This window comes from Cydia fagiglandana, chromosome 23, assembly GCF_963556715.1.
Source record: "Cydia fagiglandana chromosome 23, ilCydFagi1.1, whole genome shotgun sequence".
In the NCBI taxonomy this organism is placed as follows: domain Eukaryota; kingdom Metazoa; phylum Arthropoda; class Insecta; order Lepidoptera; family Tortricidae; genus Cydia; species Cydia fagiglandana.
This window is the reverse complement of record NC_085954.1, coordinates 4,150,556-4,171,865: the sequence shown is the minus strand read 5'-3', so window position 1 is coordinate 4,171,865 and position 21,310 is coordinate 4,150,556. Positions and strand designations below refer to the sequence as shown.

The following is a 21,310-nucleotide window of genomic DNA, read 5'->3' as shown; positions in this document are numbered from 1 at the left end:
GACGCCTAAATATCTAAAAAAAACCGGGCAAGTGCGAGTCGGACTCGCGCACGAAGGGTTCCGTGCCATAATGCAAAAAAAAAAAACAAAAAAAAGCAAAAAAAAACGGTCACCCAAGTACTGACCACTCCCGACGTTGCTTAACTTTGGTCAAAAATCACGTTTGTTGTATGGGAGCCCCATTTAAATCTTTATTTTATTCTGTTTTTAGTATTTGTTGTTATAGCGGCAACAGAAATACATCATCTGTGAAAATTTCAACTGTCTAGCTATCATGGTTCGTGAGATACAGCCTGGTGACAGACGGACGGACGGACAGCGAAGTCTTAGTAATAGGGTCCCGTTTTACCCTTTGGGTACGGAACCCTAAAAAGCGACCAAGTGCGAGGTCGGACTCGCCCATGAAGGGTTCCCTAGCAGCAAGTAACATAATAAAATTGCGGTTTACGATTTATGACGTATTTAAAAAAAAATACTTTCTAGATCTCGTTCAAACCAATTTTCGGTGGAAGTTTGCATGGTAATGTACATCATATATTTTTTTTAGATTTATCACATTTTAGAAGTTACGGGGGGGGGGGGGGGCACACATTTTACCACTTTGGAAGTGTCTCACGCAAACTATCCAGTTTAGAAAAAATTACATTAGAAACCTCAATATCATTTTTGAAGACCTATCCTACCTATAGTGAGGTGTCTATCTCACACTTATGGGTTTGATAAAAACAATTTTTTTGAGTTTCATTTCTAAGTATGGGGCACCCCCAAAATTTATTGTTTTTTTTTCTATTTTTGTGTGAAAATCTTAATGCGGTTCACAGAATACACCTACTTACCAAGTTTCAACATTTCTTAGTTTCGGAAAAAAGTGGCTGTGACATACGGACGGACAGACAGACATGACGAATCCATAAGGGTTCCGTTTATTGCCATTTGGCTACGGAACCCTAAAAATTACATACTAATTCGTTGCCATGTTTAGGCATTTTACGTCAAAAATGTAACAGTTACGTTGGAATTGGCGCCATCATTTATTTTCTACAATTTCTTGTTGGACTATAACTACTTGATACAAAATTTTATTTTATAACGATTCATTGCTGAACTAATTACAATAAGATATAGAAATCTTCAAATTAAAAACTATTGTAGAATTAATTATAATTACCAAATCGTTGAATAAAATGCTTTTAATTTGCAGATTTCATAAGTTTTAAATTTAACGTGCAAGTGAATTTCGACTATTATACACAAATTAATAAGATTTAATTTGCCAATGCATTTTATTTAGTGAAGGTTGTTTGTTAGATGTATGAAGTTAGCTACTGTTAGTAATGTTGTTGGAAAATAAAATTAAAGTAATCATTTTTGAATATTTATTTGTAAGTCCATTACATCTATATCTACAACTTCAATCTATGCTAACACAATTTGTATTGCACTCTATATACTACCTACATATAAAAACCGAATGACTAAAATATATGTGCATTCTATTATATGACGCCTAAAATTGTCATAATATAGCCAAAATCGATTATAGTTGACATGGCGTGCGTTATTAAAGTGACCTTTATGCTTGTAATGATAAGGTTTATATTAACTTCCTCATTTCACTTTTTCGTCCAAAGCCAGATATTCCCCAAAAGCATAACCAGGCGAATAGCTCTTAACAAGTTGTCCCAGAACGTAAATATTTGCACAGAAAAACACAATACTCTTCAACCAAATTAGTATAAACACCTGTCTACATTTAAACTCAAGTAGATACGCGTAAAACAACCAACCAGCTTGGGCAAATACCCAAACAACAGTTAAAAATAAAGCATTTGCCGGTTTCAATCTAAAATTGTGCACAACTAACGGTAGCAAAGATAAAAACCAAATAAAGTATTGTGACGTCATAACACTGTTGTACGCGACCAGAACTACCGCTTGGAAAAATAAAGCGAAAGGCAGGGTTTTAGGGTCAGTACCAAAAGCCAAACTACCCACAAATAATATTACACCTTCGAATATTTGAGCGAGCACTTTGACAATATCAAAAGTCAGCTGATCCATTATTAAATACGAATAGTAGAAAAGCACAGAGAAATTGTGACGAGTATCTTTCCTAAACAGATGGTAAATGTAAGTTTCGAATAAAAATTCGTATCCATACAATTTATACATATAGTAAGTTAGAAGAACAAGGGTTCCTACACAGCTCGTCACCAAAGTTATTTGCTTGAGATTAGGCAAAAGAGAAATAATCCCATCTTTGATACTAGTGTTTCTATTAATTTTGTATTCGCCTAAAGACAGATACATGGGGAAACTAAACGCCAACGGGTAAAGACGTAGATGTATCGAAATACCCAATAAAATACCTGATAAAGCATATTTCCAATTAGATTTTACTATGTCAGTTTGTAAGAATAGAATGGATAGTATGATGAAGAAACATGGTACAGAATCGGCGTTGCCTCTAGTAGAAATACCAATACTTAGAGGATTGTAGAGCCAAAACAGAGCGCAATAAACCGGTATATTCTTCATAGTTTTCTTAGACCCTATCTGATGTTCCACCAAAATTTTAACTGCAACGGTGACCAGGATATCAAAGACAGAAAAGAGTAATTTCCCACAATTTTTGCCCCATCGTATATTAGGGACTAAGAAATAAGCTATCAAGGGGCTATATCTGTATGTATGACGTTTGTATGGAGAATGTCCTTTTACAACATGTCTGGCCGCGTCAGTAAACACTTTATAATCTATATCCGTGTATGGAACATCGTATAACTTGTCATGGAAATCTCCATACACAATCAGAGCAACTCTGATGATGATGCCTATAAAAAGATGGCACGTAAAAGGCAAGTCAAGAAAATCTTTAAGCTTCATCTTAGATCCTCGTCTTCAAATCTTTAGCAGCGGATTGAAGACAAGCCTTAAACTCCTGAAACTCTTTAGCGCAACTGTCTTTTTTCAGCTGATCTTCGAGCTGCAAAACACAGCGGGCATATAAGGCGCTTTGCTTACCGCACTTCGCAAAAATTAGCGGGTATTTAGCAAGTCTTTCCCTTGCTTTAGACACTGCTTCCATGCTACCTAGATCTAAAGCCTTTTTAACGTAGTGGGGGGTTCAGAAAAGTCCTCCGGTTCTCGCGGTCGAAGGAACAGGTCGTATAAGGGCTTGGAAAAGAAGATGCCCAGTCCTAGCAAAGTGAAGGTGACTTGAAAAGTCTTGGGGTACTTGAACACCCAACTCCTTTTTCCGAGAGGCTGGCTACGCTGGCGTCTCTCTCTGTCCATTACTTATCTGTGGACAAAGAAATAAGCAATTGTAAAGCAAAAACAAAGCAGCAGACTATTAGGAAAGTGGGTTTCGCGTTGAAATTCCAGGGTGTGAAACTTCATAGACGGAAAAAAAGTAGATAATATTTCCCTTTGAACGCCACGCCGATCGTTCGCGGCACGTCATCTTTGAGGTGGGTGTAGCCGCGCGCGTCAGTTGACGTCGTCGGTGGTCAAAGGGTTCAACCTCATAATTTGGCTCCAGACGTAACACCTATAACTGAATCGCAATTAAAAAGGGATTGAGATAGCTGTCAATCCATATTGATTTAGACGTAAGTGTATGGAAATCTGTCATTTCTAATCCCTTTCTGATCGCGGCATGATAATACATCTATTCGTAGTCTGGTTGAATATGAACCAGTGTTGCCAACTGTCTATCTACTTAGTTCTTACTGTTGGGCCTGTCAGTGACAGGAGCAATCGTAGCCGGAACACATCAGAGACATAGTCAATGCGACAGCCTCACGTACAAGCCTATGTCTCTGATGTGTTCCGGATATGACCTGAAGCGAGACAGTTCGCCCCTGTCACTGACAGGCCCGATCAAACTGTCACAGGTAAGTAGTCAATGCGACAGCCTCACGTACAGTCAACAGAGCTACGAATACAGGCAAAGTGTCAAAAATATGTATACAGTACTTTATGGCCTGTACATTAAGGTCGTGTATACATATGTCAAGAACGCGCACTCAGCTTCTTTGGTCATATCATGCGGTCTAAAAAGCACGACCTAGAAAGGCAAATTATCTTGGGCCAAATAGAGGGCAAGCGAGCGCGAGGAAAAGCACCCACGAGATGGTCTGATGTTGTGAAGAGAGTGGTTGGCGGCAACATGCAGTGCGTGACCCATATGGCTTATGATCGCACACTGTGGAGACGTAGCATACATGGTCGCGATCCTCAGCAATGAGGGACCGAGGAAGAAGATACATATTTTTGGCACTTTGCCTGTATTCATAGCTCTGTTGTTGACTGTACGTGAGGCTGTCGCATTGACTACTTACCTGTGACAGTTTGATCGGGCCTGTCAGTGACAGGGGCGAACTGTCTCGCTTCAGGTCATATCCGGAACACATCAGAGACATAGGCTTGTACGTGAGGCTGTCGCATTGACTATAGTTTGTCAAAGAACTCTCTCATTTCATTATAGACAGAGAGAATCATAATATATTTGTCTTACACTACTACTAGCACACAAAAGAAAAGGATGAGTATAGCTGGTTCTTACTGACTGACAAATTAGTTTGACCAGCTATACTTACTTGTGACAGTTTGATTGGGCCTGTCAGTGACAGGGGCGAACTCTCTCGGCTTCAGGTCGTATCCGGAACACACGAGAGACACGGGCTTGTGCTTAAGGCAGCACTGGCGCATAGCCTCGAACACGGCGTCGCAGCGAACCTCTTGGAAGTTGTTAGCTGGAAATGTAAAATGTTTAAATTTAATGTATTGGTACCTATTGGTTTATTGGTGTAGGTAAGTATTACCTACTATCCATCCCGGAATATAATTGATATAATCATGGTTACGTCAGTGTCATAATTCCGTATCATTTGAGTATTCAGATTCAGTCCGTCATATTCATACCTATTGAATAATGTACATATTTGTCAGTTTGGCGATGAGAATTAAGTTCAAGCAATTTGATTTCTGCGCCACTTTGTAATGGGTACATGGGTAGGTACTTGTCACAGTGACAAAAATATGAGATCCCTTAGTTAGCCCTTAGCGGCTTACAGCCCGCAGTTAACTCATGGTAAGGGTACACAGGTAAAAAATGCGTGAACTTCAAAATATATACAAGTAGGTACCTGTGTGTGTGTGTGTGTGTGTGTATTTCAGTAACGCAAACATTAGAAGAGGCGTTACGAGGAGGGAAAATCCAAATTATTAGCACAATTAGCACTTAGTTAGTTACTTACGTGATAATTACTTACAATATTTTCAGTACCTACCTATTCCATAGTAGTCAATAACATCAACAATTTTGCTTCTCGGTAATATCGCCACGCTAAATTTTCATACCTAGTGCTAGTGCTAAGTCAAGGCACAGAATAAGTAATAGTGTCAAGGTATGGAGCTTATTGCTTAGTTTGTGTAAAGTTAGCGTGGTCAGAGTGTTATGTAATTCATGTATATGTCTGTAGCAGGGATGTTGCGGATATTCGCATCCGCATCCGCGGAACACCCGCATTATTTTCAACATCTGTATCCGCATCTGCATGATGCGGATGTCGACCAAGTCTGTAACAGGAACGTATTAGCGGCGGCGTAAGTATAATATATAACGAAATCGTCTAGATCGATCCCGAAAAGTCGGCCAAGTTACTGTTTATTAAATAAAACGGACCTATATTCGTGCTCAACTGCTAAAAATGTCATATTTGTCGTTCTTTAAGTACCAAATCTTGACATCCGCATCCGTGGATGTGAGGCTTTGCATATCCGCAACATCCCTGGTCTGTAGTCAATAAGTATATGGTTATGTTTATGGCGTAGCCACGAATTTTGCAGAACACGCTGGTTCGATTCGATCCCAACACTACTGGGTATGTACCTACTGGAACCCTTGCTCAGTCACATTTTCTATCGTATTCGACATCTATTTCAGTTTATAATCAACCATTAGGTATAAAATTCCTGCACTTAGCTGACGTTATCTAAAAATTAAACTGACACATAGTGGGCGGGCCGCATAATCGTTACATGTAATTACGAGCGTACTGATAACAACTGATAAGCTATAAGAGTCGAATAGGCGGTGATTTTTTTCAATACTTACCAAAAAAAATTTTGATAATCAATAAATATATTTTTAATATATCTGATATTTAATAAATCGAAGATTATAGTAGAAAAATGTTAGTTTAATTTGCTTTCTTCACTTTCCAAAAGGGCCCCCGCAAAGTTTAAGACGGTCCCGCAGATGTGGTTTACCTCTTTTTCTTCTATCAAAATTAACAGCAGTTCACTAATATTTAAAAAAAAAGCCTTAGACGCAGAGTAAAACGTGAATTGAACGTTATACGAAGGCAAATAGGTCGATATTTCAATATTCAAAAGAACTGCGTGACCCGATGACGTCTTTTGTAGACGTCAGTCAGTTGACGGGTCAGCAAAAGAAATCTATGGCAGAGACGAGTCATGAATAAAGACAACTGGCGTTAGTCATAAATGAGGAGTGTTTTTTTCAAAAATGATATCTTTGTATGGTCAGAGAAATAACCCCTTTTGAAAAGACTCTCCTCAAATGCGTTACTGGCCTGAATTAGCTATTTTGTCTTTATCTGTCATTTTGACTTATGTATTTGTAAGAAAGGGATAAAAAATAATTTAACTAAATAATGTAAAGTTTTATGAATAAGGCCAGTTACTTAGCTATGGTATGTCTCAGCAATCAGTAGATGATTTTTTCTGCTCTGTCTAGGTAAATATGTCGTTTTTAACAAAAAGGGTACTTGTTGTAAGGAGCTACTTAAGGATTTAACGAGTCGACCTTATGGACGACTGACAAGGTATCTTTTGACTGAAACGTCACGACGTATAAGAAAAATAACCACTTTGATATATATATTACATTTTATTAACAATATGATATAATCGACATGCGACATGCGCTCTTAATCTCATTAGAAAAAAAGAATAATCCTTTTATACAATAAGACACTAAAACCAAAACAATATGATATACATATAACAGAATATGTTTTACATAACATGGACTTTCCCCTAATTTACATTACAATAAACAGTGTTCGGAAATACGGTGAGCCATCTTGCATCTATGGTAATAGTTAAAGATCAAAATTACTTTTAAATTCCACACTAAATGCATCATGATAGTTGTAGATGGCGCGACTAAGTTTCAAGTATAGAAATAAAAGCGCAACGCCATTCTATTTAACTCTTACAGAGCTCACTAGATGGCGTAGCTATATTTCTATGCTTGCGTTTTGCATGTGGCGCTATCTACATAACAGTACGCCCCTTTCTACGGAGATGAACAGATTTTATAATAGTACATTTCGATGCTAGTGCGGAAGGTATGTCATTACTTCACGAGTACCGAGATATCTTGCCACGAGCCGCAGGCGAGTGGCAAGACTCGGGACGAGTGAAGAATGACATTTCCGCACGTGTATCGAACGACGTTTTTTAATACAGTTGCGAAAAAATAAGAAAAACATTGTTAATCGTACACTAAACAAAAGTGGTAACAGTGACAGCTCGGTTAGACGTCGTCTTTAAGTATATTATATCTATGGGCGTTTGGCAGCTATTCCGTTCCATTCAGTCAACTTATTAAGAACGGAATTTTCAATATTGAATATTAAAAAATAAACGTGTTATAATGATGAAGAGGTAAGTAATTAAATATGAAATATGTAATATTTTTCGTATTTTTACATTAACGGTAGGTTTTTATGCTGATTACGACGTTTAAAGGAAACTAATATTAACACTCATCAATAAGTAGTCGTGAATTGGAACAAGTATAAATTTAAAAAAATTGGAAAAGTAAAAAGCACTAGTTCGAGATAACCAACTTTCCGCACGCTAAACAGCTACGTAAAGAGGCACTTTTTGAGCAACTGTATTAAAAAATACTTGTCGCTGGATTTATTGTAGAAAATCGGAAGTTTGACTACTTTTACGTATTATTACTAAATATAGATGGATGGCTCGCAGTTTTTGCTATACACTGATAATGAATAACTATGGCGGGCCGCCAGGCGATGTTAAAATAATAAAATTTTACAATCACCCATCATATACAAGTCAAAAGCAAAGCAGAAATAAAAATGGACCCATATTTAAAATAATATACAATTTTGACGCCATGACAGGCCCGCATCTTTTAAAACCTAAATTACTAATATTTTCATAATTATACAAGTTTTAGTATATTTTTTACAGACAATTAGTCTTTTAGATTCATTTCTATCTTGTCGCTGTGGTTACTCAATCGTTATTATTTCAATTTTATACCCACTTCTTGACTAAAATCTAAAACAACTTTACTAATAGTTATTTGTTTTACAAGGGGGCAAAGTTGTTGTTTAACCGCTCGTGCTAATATTGATACCCGAGCAAGCGAAAGATTCCAAAATTGAACCACGAGCATAGCGAGTGGTTCGAAAATGGAATCTTGATCGTTGCGAGGGTTAAACAAAATTTGCCCCCGAGTGAAACACAAAATTTTTCACCACACCAACCGGAAGCAAATATTAAATGTAAAATATCAAACAAAATCAAATCCAAATGAATGTTATTAAATATTTATCATCCAAAATCATCATTTAAAAGTCATTTCTATCAGTAAACATAAGAAACCAACTCAAAATTTGCATTTGATTACTTTGTCTCACATGTGAATAAAATGCAACTTTGCTATCAGTTTTTGAAGTGCAAAGTAAGCCTTTCCGAGCTGGTGTGGTGAAAATACTTTTATTTACTTATCTTTATAAGTCTTCATAATAATGGTTTTCCTTATTGTTGCCGACGCCGTCAAATTTGGACAGATACAAGAATGACAACAGTATGGACATCGACAATCTTTATTATTTACTTATCTTTGATTTTAGTTTCATAAAGTGGCATAAGCTTCGTTGTGGAGCGACGTAGAAAGGGCAACATACTCGAGAGCACAAAAATGGGCCACTTTCTACGGAAATTTCCATACAACGTGTCCGATTTTTATTGCTCTTGTGTACAAAGTTTGATTTCCGACTCAATTGGCAGCGTACACTTGATTGATATAAATTGATGTTAAAGGCAAACGATGCAATGTTACATAAAATATTGTAATAAAATCACTATACGGTGAAAAAGATACACTTTGATTTCTATATGAGGCTAAATCTAGGAATATAGCCCAAAATAAACAGGAAAAATGTCTCTGTGTGTTTTTAACACGTTCACTGCTGAGCTACGGTCGTGGGCGATAAAACGGGTTTTCCGGTATGTAAAGGAAATGCTTCGTAGAGGCAAAACGACAACGTGTCGTGATTAGCGCTGAATGGGTTAATAGCTTATTGTCGTAAGTATTAAATTAGAAGTAAACACTATCAAACAACTCTAGTACAAATAGCAGAAGTAAGTATGCAGTCGATATCGATATATCCAAAAATGATCTGAACACAACATACATTTTCAAGATAATAAGAAGGTGTGTAGATCATTTTGAATACTCCCCCGCTTAGTTACTTCTGATGCTGACTGTGCGTTTAGGCTCCATTAGGATGCAACTGGGTATAAAAAAAGAAAAATGCAGAAAAAATAAAAACGAAAGATTAAAATATCATTATATATCATTTTAGGCTACTTCCTAGATCCCTCCAAGTTCCTAAAATTCATGTGAGATACATCTATCTACATATTCTCGCGTGTTAGTACTTTACAGGCACAAACCAGTATTTGTGACGCTGTCAGGCAAAAGGTACCTCTTAAGTTATAAATAAGGCGCAAGGGCTAACCATAAGGATGCAATTAAAAAAGGATTTTTTGACAAGTGCCTTTTGCCTGAGAACGTCGCATTTGTAGAAGCAGTTATTAATCACAGTATCACTCACACTATGTGAGATACTATAGCAGTGGCGGGGCGTGCATAGAACTCGATTTCAATCGGCTTGGAGTTGAGCGCCTTATCCTACAGGTATCAAAAAAGGGGTCTCGATTGTTTCCCAAAAAGTTTTAAGTCATAATGTATTGTTTGTCCGCATTTTCGTTAGTCATAATTTGTTTGGTTCGGAACCGAACTTTTCAGGATTACCATAAAACAAACCTAACCTATCTTTAGGATAACCTTATGGAAATCCTAAAAAGTTAACGGTTTCAGTTTTAGGACTAATGATAATATGACAAACAATATATTAAAACTTAAAACTTTATGTGAAACAAAGCGGCCCCATCAAAAAGGCATGCTAAATATGCTCCTATACTTGCACAAAAATTGTGTTTGACGCACCGCCACTGCACAGTAGTGTCAATTAAACATTTAAAAAGCTATTCTACCTGACAATACCTGAGAATATAAAGTAATACTTGAATAGCCTTAGTACTAATGAGATTTCATCTCATTCACACATACTAAAACTGGCAGAGAACAAAAAGTGTCAATACTTTTATCAAACATTTCACATAATAAATGTGACGTTCCACGGCAAAAAGGTACCTTATGGCGGCTGGCGCTTACGTCGCATAGCGCCGCAATAATATTAGAGCGGCGTTAATAATAGCGTAAGCGCCAACCGCCATAAGGTACCTTTACCCGTGAGACGTCACAAATGTGAAATGTGTATTTCTCAAATTAAAGGGACCGGTGTCGCGCTCGCAAGCTTGACTTGTAATCACTTTTTTGAGTACAACAGAATTGTTTCACAAAAGATGATAAAATATATTAACCCTTTTGTTCTATAACTTTTTTTAATAGCTTATGGTATGGCATATGTTCTCTAACTATGACACTATTCGATTTTATAGTGCCAAATATGATCCAGTCAAGTCATATATACAAAATGTTATATGTATAGCGAAAAAAGTTATTGCTTATAACTGAATGGCGAATTTTACAATTAAAATAAAACTTATAAAGCAGCGAATAGCTTTTTAGATAACATATTCATTCAAAACAACTTTAAATATATAACTGTTTGATAACTCTAGATAATTAATACAATTATTTTCAATACCTAGTCATTGTTTTAAATATTTTCTTTGGACAGAACATAATTAGGTATTTGATATTACATTTTCTGTCATTTTTTACCAAAACAAACTGTACCAGCTGTAAATTGAAAAATGCATTTCTTTACATAAAATTACTACCATTTACCCCGATTTTTATATACAAACGTTCAACTTTCCAGTCTTTTCCATAGTTGTTGACTTGTTTTGTTACTTATATGCAATTTAGCGAAACTACAACAACATATACCATACTATATATACCTACTCAACCTAGCAATCCTGACGTTACGAATCCTGAGGGTCTAATGCCAAAACCGAAATTACGTTATCTGCCTTTCTATCGCTCGAATATGCAAGAGGGGGAGAGGCAGATACATATAAATTTCGTTTTTTTCGGTAGGCCCTCGGAGAACTTGCAGCCCAAGGCCTCATAGCTAGATTTATGTAAAAGACGTTGAGTATGTCTGACTTAGACTGTCCTTTTTGAATTTTAATAAACCTGAAATTTTACTCGGAAACTATGTGTTGGATATTTCATTTTAACAACAGATGGCTTTTACTAGTTTAACTTTACATTGAATATAATATAACTTCTGTAAAAGCTACATCTCTCACTCTAACATTGGCTAGAGCAAGGCAACATTGCAAACTGGCAATAATTGCCAGCAACGGAAATATTGCTGTAACAGTCATTCTGAAACTAATCTATAGGCTGATTTTCAAGTTTATATCCATCAAAAATTTTACTAGTAACTTTAAAATGACATCTGTAAAATAAAGCTTGATTTTTCGTTAGGTAAGAACCTTATTAGTTATTCAAAAACTGAAATTGAAGAATAAGTTTCTTTTTCAAATTTAATTTGACTTGTAAACTAAACATTGAAGTTTCATTCATAAAAATCATAGAATTTCAAGTAAAATTTTTGAAAGATACACACTCAAAACTCGATTTTGAACCTTTACACAATTGTTTTCAAGTAAGAAAACATACAGTTCATCTCGTCGTCAACAGTAAGGTTGACGGCGCACGTGCATATCGGCTATTGACTCGGCTCGGCCTCCGCACTTTCTGACCGGGTTACACTCACAGGCTTCTCCGCTATCTGAGGCTTCTCAGCAATCTGCGGCTTTTCTGCTACTTGAGGCTTCTCCGCTACCGCTGGCTTCTCAGCAAGTTTAGGCTTTTCAGCGACAGCAGGCTGAATTTCTGAATTTTCATTTTCAGGTTGGTTATTTTCAATGTGTGCATTGGACATTTTGTTAGTTATCTCCTCGGTTTTATCCTGCTCCATTTCGGAGGGTTTGTGGTCTTCGTCAACAAGTGGAGGGCCTTGTTGATGGTTCTCTTGGTGTAGTGGAGAAATCGCTCGACCAACATAGTCGGAATTAGCTGCATTTTGCTGCCTTTGAGACGGGGTCTCGGAGGGATGCGTCAGAGTTTGTGTCTGGGGATGATGAGGGTTATGTAACAGTAACCTCGATTTATCACTCTTTCTCCATAAAGTCACCTCCTGTTGTTTGAAGTAGCGGCGATCCTCAGTATCCATCAGTACTAGATTTAGGTAGTATCTGACAGAAAACTTGTTATTGATATCCCTCATGGTTGGGGTCAAATCATATCCCGCCAAGAACACTCTTATAGGTATGCTTTCACCTCTCACTGGAGCACCGTCCATGATCTCATATTTTGCAACGGTTTCATTCTCCGTGAATGTATTTGGTCCTGATCCAGTTGTCTCACGTTTGATAATAGATATCTCCATATGTTTTATCTTGATACGGACTAGCAAAAAGTATATTTTACCCACTATCACATCTTTGAGGTGGTACTTTGATTTGTTGTATTCAAACTCTATGTGGAGGCAGTCTTCAATGCCCACCTCCATTTTTATGGAGTTTAGAACGTCAGGGTAGCTGCAGAGCGTGTGTACAGCGATGTCCACCTCCTTTACGATGTCAGTTAAGCGCCGCACGATGGTAGCGCGTAGGAAGTACCTCAGTCTGACGTTAGCGCCTGTGTACACCTCATAGGGCTTCTCTACGTTCGCAAATTCGAATGGATACGACGTATGCTGCAGGAGATCTCCAGGCCGAGCCAATTCCTTCACTAGCGATATGAATTCATGATGGTTACCTCTGTCGTAGAACAATTCGATCTGCCCTATTAGTTCGACCTTGATTCCTTGATGCTCGAGCTTCGACCCCGGCTTCCGCAGCGTCACGTTCACCCGCCCCGACACAGTTTCGCCGTCATAATACAACAGTAATTTCTCCTTTTTGCCGTCATCCGTTTTCACCTCCGCTACCTTCCGCTTGTCAGCATCGTCGAATACGATCTCTATATCCGCGGTTTGTCCGAATCCGAAAAAACTCATTTTCACACTGAACTGTTACGGGAAATCCAGGAAACTTTTTACGCTATTGTAGACAAGAACAATCACGTTTTATTTAAGAAAAACATTGAAAAACGGCGACGAAACGCCCGCGAATCCGTAGAGGCGATTGAAGGTTGAAGCAAAGATGGCGACTAAATCCATGTCGGCTGTCGGCCGAGAGGTTGTTAAATGAAATAATTAGTAAAAACTCACCAACTAGACATCTCTGGATCTCACACGCATATTTCTTGCAAGGGTCGGTCGGCATATATGATAATAATTAGTACATTAGAAGGAAAATTTCAAGAAAATGGGATATTTATTTTTATCATGTGTACATTTGACAAATTTTACAGTGGCAACCTTAGAAAATAAATACTGCGTTCAAGATCTGCTTATAGATAAAAGTAATAAATTCAGAAAATTCGCAACCTATTCATAATTAGACTTATTTTAAATATAAAATTCATATTCCTAATTTAATATCTTTTATACAAATAAAGTCATGCTATTTGTATTTTGTATACAAATTTTGTGAATGCTTTTGACTGTCAATGCTGCCAACATGAGTCCTTTTTGCTAATAAATGGCGGACCACAAAATTTTGTAACAAAAGCGAGCCGATATTTCTGTGAATAAATCGTTACGAAATAAAATATTACAATGGAGTTAACTCGCACTACACTTGGAATTGCAGTGGGCATTGCCGGGACTCTGTTCCTGGGGTATTGTGTATACTTCGACCAACAACGTCGCAAGGACCCTCTTTTCAAAAAAAAGCTCAGAGAACGTGAGTACATTGTAGTTTTTTGTGTTTAGAAAACTTTCTCGTGTTCTATTTGAGTCTAATATCATGCAAGTATGACGACATTTTATGTAAATAACATGCTGCATGCGCACATCATTCATTTTCCACTGTCAGTGATTGATTTATTTCTGAATAACCTACAAACCCAGTGATCGTTGCGCACTTGTATTTATTTTCGCTTCAATAAGCGCATAAATGTATGTACAGATGCGCTGAGGGAGCGCATGTGCGAGTAATTAGGCCAAATATTGTGTAACATGCAGCAATGACATTGATTCGTGATCGAAGTTCATTGGAAACCGACTCTAAAGTCTTACATCTTTTTAGGCGTATTTATATTGTTTCTTCGACAAATATAGGCATTTCTATAACCTGTATAACTGTACCTAGGGTTCAATATTTTTATGCTTGAAGCACTGTAGAACAGTCGCCATGTATATAGAATTCTATTTTCAGAGAGCGTAGGAGTATCGAGTTGGATACCTTTGCACGAATAATTATATTATGTACATCAATTAGCTGACTTAGACCAGATGGTCTAGCTAGATGGAGCTCAATGGAGATCCATTGTTTATAAACTAACATCTGTTCAAAGCAGTCTACTAAATGGCCCAACGTAGAAGTGGCGGCGCATCAAACATATCCATAGGCAAGCCGGGGCTATTAGGCTTACATATTTCTTTACAACTCTGCTCAAACGTCCAAAAACAGGCAAGCCGGTGGGTGTCGGCTTTTATGGACTCGCCGCCACTGCAACATAGGGTTGTTTCCAGACAATTAACTCAAGAGTGCTTGCGCTATGAGCATTTTGCCACCTGTGGCAAAAAATTGTAATCAATTTTGTACTATTACATATATCTATAAATATAATAGTTGTTACCTTTTCTAATAGTTTTTGATATATCCCATAAAAATGACTACAAACTGATTTATTCATTAATTCAAATAAAACATCATGTTAAGTATAGGTGGCGCGACTAATCAATCTAATCATGGGTTAAGAGAAACTAATGTAATATTAATTTATTGCACATTATTTCTTAATAACTGCAATATATAATTTGGCTCATGATTTAAAGTGAAAGTTACACACATAGACTGTATTTTCTACACAACTCAACCATGAAACTCGTAAAAGTTATAGTCTATTTGTCTGTAAGTTGATACCTATAATTATGTTTGCTTCTTAAATCACAAAAAATCTTTCTTTCATGCTTTTCTGATTCAACAGCAACTTGCTAGACTGTTTATGTGTTAAAACAACATAAAGTCTCGGAAAGCTTTCTGGCTGGCACTATCCCTTTCGGCTATTTAGGGTTGTCAAAATTCAAGCCAATATCTTATCTGTGGTCGTACACGCAAAGGGACGTCAAGTTGTGTCAACCCTAATAATTGCTCGAAGCAATGCTGAGCCGAACGGAGCAGAGTTTACCTGAAGGAAGGAGTTTCGCACCCCTGACTAGAGTTACAAGCACCCATAGGCTGAACTCATTTGCCACTTAAACCCATGAACTTCCCTATGCTGTGTTGACAATGGTTCTTCTTCTTCTTCTTTATTAAGGGCTCTATAAGGCTCCAAAGCTTATGTATCACTGCAACCATTCCTGATCTATTGTGATCGCCACCTATTACAACTCTCGATCCAGACCTGCAACTTCAAACAGCTGCAGGATCCTTTTGGTCTCGAGAGACTTTACCTCCTCCGGGCGCAATATGTGTCCGCCCAAGATTAGGTCACGAGTACGCATTAGGCAAGGGCACTCTGTGAGGATGTGCAAGGGCGTCTCCTCTGCCCCGATGCAGAGTCTGCACCGCCCAATGTCACGCTTCCCCATGGTGTGCATGTGCTTATTCAGGCCGCAACAATGACTAGACTAACTGACAATGGTTAAATATTCCTCATTATAATTGCAGGCAGACAGAATGCCCGCAAATGTGCGTCACGCTCTAACGCCATGGGCGGGCCCCTGCCTGACATGAGCGACCATGAGGCTATGCAGCGGTTCTTCCTGCAACAGGTATAGTTGTGTTTAATTGTTATACTGGGTCAAGCAAATCTTGTCAGTAGCAAACGGCGGCAAATTTTAAAAATCGCGGGTTAGCAACACTGTGTTCGAATAATTCGAAAATCGCGTGTCATCTGTGTTTTATCTGTGGAATGTGGATCGTGAATGACAGCCATCATCTTGTTTGTTTACAAATGGTTTACAATGTTTACATTCTGAATCGATTCTATTTCAAGAGATATTTCTGCTGTGTCACCATTAAATACCAATATATTAAACAAGACTGTGCTTAATTAAAGCTAAGGTGCCTACAATGCCTACAGTCTACAGTGCCAACTGAGAAATCTAATAAAATATGAAAATCCAGTATGACATCTACCTGCTGAAGCAATGATTTTATTCATACATTCTTGTTTAACGGCATAGTCCACTTACAATTTTATTTTGAGATCTTCAAATTAGTTAATCATTTTTATCAACATCACACACCGCTTTTAAATTGTCCGTCCATACGTATTAATAACAATTTCAAACATTTTCAATAGAGAATCCGCGAGTGACAATTTGAATTGACGTAAGTGACAAGGCGCGCTCAGCGGAAAAAAAAGTTTTGGTTCGATGTACATTGTACATTGCTGCTTTTCTTAGCGCAATACTACTCTTTGAGTGTTGCCCTACTTTAGTTTGCTTTACATTGCTACTGACAAGATTTGCTTGCCGCACTATATATACAATAGAAGCAGGACAGAATGCTCGCAACAGTGCGTCTCGCTTACACGCCATGGGCCCCTACTTGACATGAATAACCATGAAGCTATGCCATTCTTCCTGCAACAGGTATAAAAAAACCGGCAAAGTGCGAGTCGGACTCGCGCACGAAGGGTTCCGTGCTAATACGCACAAAACAGCAATAAATCACGTTTGCTTGTATGGGAACTCCACTTAAATATTTATTTTATTGTTTTTAGTATTTGTTGTTATAGTGGTAGCAGAAATATATCATCTGTGAAAATTTCAACTGTCTATCACGGTTCATGAAATACAACCGTAACAGACAGACGGACAGTGGAGTTTTAGTAATAGGGTCCCGTTTTTACCCTTTAGTTACGGACCCCTATCATCATCATCATCATCTCAGCCATAAGACGTCCACTGCTGAACATAGGCCTCCCCCTTGTGGGGGGTGAATGCCATAATTGCCACGCTTGGCAGGCGGGTTGGCGATCGCAGTCGAGTACACCGAATTTGAGGGACGCTGCTGCCCATCCACCTGTGGTCTTGGACGTGGTTTAAGGACATACCCGGGTCCACCACGGAACCCTATAGATATCTTATATTATATGTATATATGTAATTATGTATATATAATTTTTATTTTAAATAATAAAATAAAAATAAAATAAATGTTACAAGTAGGAGTGGCCCACGACAGACCCCAATGGGAAGAGCTGGAGGAAGCCTTTGCCAAGCGGCATACTGAGATACATACTGAGATACTAAGATACATTCTCTAACTCAGAATAAAAGGGCTTAATAGTAGAGATGCACCGGATATCCGGTTACTATCCGGCCGGATACCGGATAGTAATATGAGTAATATTGCTTGATTTTGAAGTAAACAAATTGGATTTAAGAAACAGATAAGGTCAAAATCGTACTTGTTTACTATTTTAAAACAATTTAAATATTCCACCGACTTGCACACGCACTCATTTAGAACCCAGAAATGTGTCCGCGCGAACGTTCACTAGGAAACAGGTCAAACCTGCAGAATGCGCACCAGGAAAACCAAAATGTAGGTATAATTTCGCTGGCCGAATATTCGGCGGCCGGATACCGGATATCCGGTCGATGGTCAGGCCGAATATCCGATATCCGGCCAAACAACTATCCGTTGCATCTCTACTTAATAGATAGATAGAAGTAGGAAGTATGATTTGGCATTTAAATGTGTTGTATGTGTCCACAGATCCAGTTGGGTGAGGAGCTGTTGGCAGCCGGAGACCTTGAGGCGGGAGTGGAGCACCTCGGGCAGGCTGTGGCTGTGTGCGGCCAAACACAGCAGCTGCTTAGTGTAAGTTAACTTCTCGTGCTTTCCTATTTTACAAGCTTTTATTTAGTTTCACTTGACCATTGTCTGTAATAAAATCTTGCATGTTAAATTTGATCCACTTCCCGGTTTATTGAGCTGAAATTTTGCATACATACGTAAGTCGGGTGACAATGCAATATTATGGTGTCATCGAGCTGATCTGATGATGGAGACCAGAGGTGGCCATAGGAACTCTGTGATAAAACAACGAAACCTAATTGTGTTTGGGGTTTTTAGAATTGTCTCGATGAGTATTAATTGCCTGTGGAAAGAAAAGTACAGTATAAAAGCTTGTACCAAAAATGAAATTTTTAATCGAAAGTAGGGAGTTTTAGACACCCAGTACCCAAAACCTTATGGCCTTATTGGTCGATAACTCAGTCGATATACTGGGCTATGACCGCGAAAATCAAAGTTCGCAAATTGCGGGCATCTTTCTCTGTCACTCTAATTACGCCTTCATTAGATTAAAAGAGAAAGATCCCCGCAATTTGCTAATTTCGTTTTTCGCGGTAGGCCCCCAGCGTGCGGTGACTCCCCGCAGGCTGTACAGTCGCCATCAGATATATCGGAGCAGCCAAAGTTCTCAAAAATATCTGAACACGCACACTTGACAGCATTGAGCCTTGACAATAGAGGCGTGTTCAGATATTTGTGTGCGCCTCGGTCGCTCCGATATATCTATTGGCGACTGTACAAAGTCTAGTGAAACTCATAATGGCATGCGTCATGGAAATCTCCCGCACCCCGCATGCGGGGCCTATCAACCAATGAAGCTGAGCCTTAACGTTTATCCATCATGTTTCTGGCAGGCGTCCCTCCACTACATCTAAATCTTATCCACCATGTTTACAGGTGCTCCAACAAACAATGCCGGCCCCGATCTTCCACCTGCTCCTGAAGAAGCTCCCCGAAGTCTCCGAGCGACTCCGGGCCTCCATGAAGGCGAGCGGAGGCAACTGTCTGCAAGAGGAAGACGTTGAATAAGCAGAGGGCTAGACGATGTTGATTTGCACTTGCGGGACGTTTCATATGAAGAAAAATGGTAACCTTTTCACCGCCACGGTCAGATATAGCCAACAAAGGTTATGGTATATAATTAATCTTACTACCTTAAAAGGTTAACTATGCTTTGTTATCTAGTCGTGGCGGTTAAAAGGTTAAACTAAGTTTTGTGCTTTTTCTTGCCGCTGGTCGGTCAGGTTAAGTGACATAAAAGTGTGTGCACGTCAAAATGTAGACATTGATATGACAGTTGCTCACACAATGACATGTCACAAATGTGTTTTGATTATTTTATTCACACCAGTTGTGATGAAATTATGATCTGACTAGAAAGGAGAAACAGGCGACAAATGATTAAGACGGTGATGATGATGATGATGATGAATTAATACAAGAATTGTATCGTATATATTGTATATACAGAACGCATGCTTGCATAAACCTGAAATAATGAACTTATTTCAACGCGTGTAGGTTCATTTTACAATAACAGTTTAATAATATCGTCCATATGTGACAGTGTCGTCTATACTTGCCGCAAAACTAAGCGGCAAGACAGATCATAATGCCATCTCTTTAACTCTTGGTTGGTCTTAACAAGGGTAAAGGAGATAGCATTATGATCTCAGCCGCCAGTTGGTATTGCGCTAAGTATACAGGGTGGTCAAAAAATAAGTGCATTCCCGTTGCCAGGGAGGTTTTGGGATTATACTGAGCAACTGTTACTATGGGACCGACCACGAAATCGCGAAAAAAAAATTAACCCCCATATAAACTGAACCAGCCAAAATGTATGAAAAAGCCAAATTTTTTTTGCGTTTTCGGGGTCGGTCCCATAGTAAAAGTTGCTCAGTATAATCCCAAAACCTCCCTGGCAACGGGAATGCACATATTTTTTAGCTACTCTGTATAGACGACATACTTGTAATTTCTTCCGCAAGTGCAAATAAAGACTCGAAAACATAAATGACTGAAGATTTTCTCAACCCTTCCCTTTTGATTCGAACGAACAGAGTTCTATGGCATATTGCACCCCATACAACATAGAACCTTGTCATTTCGAAACTCGACAGCCTAATCGTATTATTTGTTCCATTATGCATTGGGCTAATCTATTTTAATGTACAATTGGAACTAGAGCCGCACCAAGAAAAGTCTGCAGCGGATTTGATAGCCCACGCTGTGTAAGTGTTATTTATACGTCATAATTTCATAGAAGTTGACGTTTAAAATGCCGCACTGCGTGGGCTATCAAAATCGCTGCAGACTTATGACGGTCTGATTTTATCAAAGAAGGTAGAGTATTTTAAAATACGATTACTTTATGTAACATTTCTTTATAATGTTAAAAGAAATAAGTTGAACAATAGCATGTAGTCTTAATTTTAGTGATTATTGATACAATACTTGTCTTTTGATTTCTTTAATTTATACGAATCATGCTTTATTCTTTGTCATGTCACTAACAGTTTTGAATTTATAAATTTATTCAGTTGATATATTTTGAGAAGATATAGGTATAAATGTCACGCATTGCTGATTGGTGTTAACCCTTTAATCGTCTTGTCGGCATTTCTGTCGCCTATTACGATATGTAAAATGCACGTACTGCCTGCCTAAAAGTAAGCGGACGACATAGCCTATGGACGCTTGTAACATCAGCGGTATGCGCGTTACCAGTTCCTACATTATTTTATCTGTTAAAAAGTTTTTTAAGTGACATGTTTATTTCAATTTAAAATCTATACGGTATTGGCTGTGATAGTCCACAAATATAATATCCGCCATTTTTCAATATCGTGACAAGACAAGTTGTTATTGTTTTAGGTTTGTTCGCAACTGGTTAAGGATGCTTGTGAGTTTTGATTGAGATTTTATTGTGAATAAAAGTATTGTAAAAACGTTCGGCTTTTATTCGAGTTTTACCTTTTAACCTTTGTCGTCTATAGGGTTAAGGTTAACCTTTTTATAAATAAAGGCTTGCAAGTATTAA

General features: G+C 38.1%; 4 protein-coding genes across 4 annotated transcripts; 1 reads left to right on the top strand and 3 right to left on the bottom strand.

The window, feature by feature from the left end:
• Window positions 1-1,362: 1,362 nt before the first annotated feature.
• Window positions 1,363-2,886, bottom strand: LOC134675884 (GPI mannosyltransferase 1). The gene has a single exon (XM_063534214.1). It carries the CDS (start codon window positions 2,884-2,886, stop codon window positions 1,609-1,611), a length of 1,278 nt encoding a protein of 425 aa, XP_063390284.1. The 3' UTR covers window positions 1,363-1,608.
• A 1-nt stretch (window position 2,887) lies between these two features.
• Window positions 2,888-3,220, bottom strand: LOC134675915 (NADH dehydrogenase [ubiquinone] 1 alpha subcomplex assembly factor 8-like). The gene has a single exon (XM_063534260.1). The coding sequence runs from the start codon at window positions 3,086-3,088 to the stop codon at window positions 2,888-2,890; it is 201 nt and encodes a 66-aa protein (XP_063390330.1). The 5' UTR covers window positions 3,089-3,220.
• Window positions 3,221-11,970: 8,750 nt separating this feature from the next.
• Window positions 11,971-13,529, bottom strand: LOC134675881 (vacuolar protein sorting-associated protein 26B-like). The gene has a single exon (XM_063534210.1). The coding sequence runs from the start codon at window positions 13,404-13,406 to the stop codon at window positions 12,072-12,074; it is 1,335 nt and encodes a 444-aa protein (XP_063390280.1). The 5' UTR covers window positions 13,407-13,529; the 3' UTR covers window positions 11,971-12,071.
• A 435-nt stretch (window positions 13,530-13,964) lies between these two features.
• LOC134675992 (mitochondrial import receptor subunit TOM20 homolog) lies at window positions 13,965-21,218 on the top strand. Its single transcript, XM_063534301.1, has 4 exons — window positions 13,965-14,196; window positions 16,129-16,232; window positions 18,190-18,294; window positions 19,168-21,218. The coding sequence occupies exons 1-4, from the start codon at window positions 14,070-14,072 to the stop codon at window positions 19,297-19,299; spliced, it is 468 nt and encodes a 155-aa protein (XP_063390371.1). The 5' UTR covers window positions 13,965-14,069; the 3' UTR covers window positions 19,300-21,218.
• Window positions 21,219-21,310: the final 92 nt, after the last annotated feature.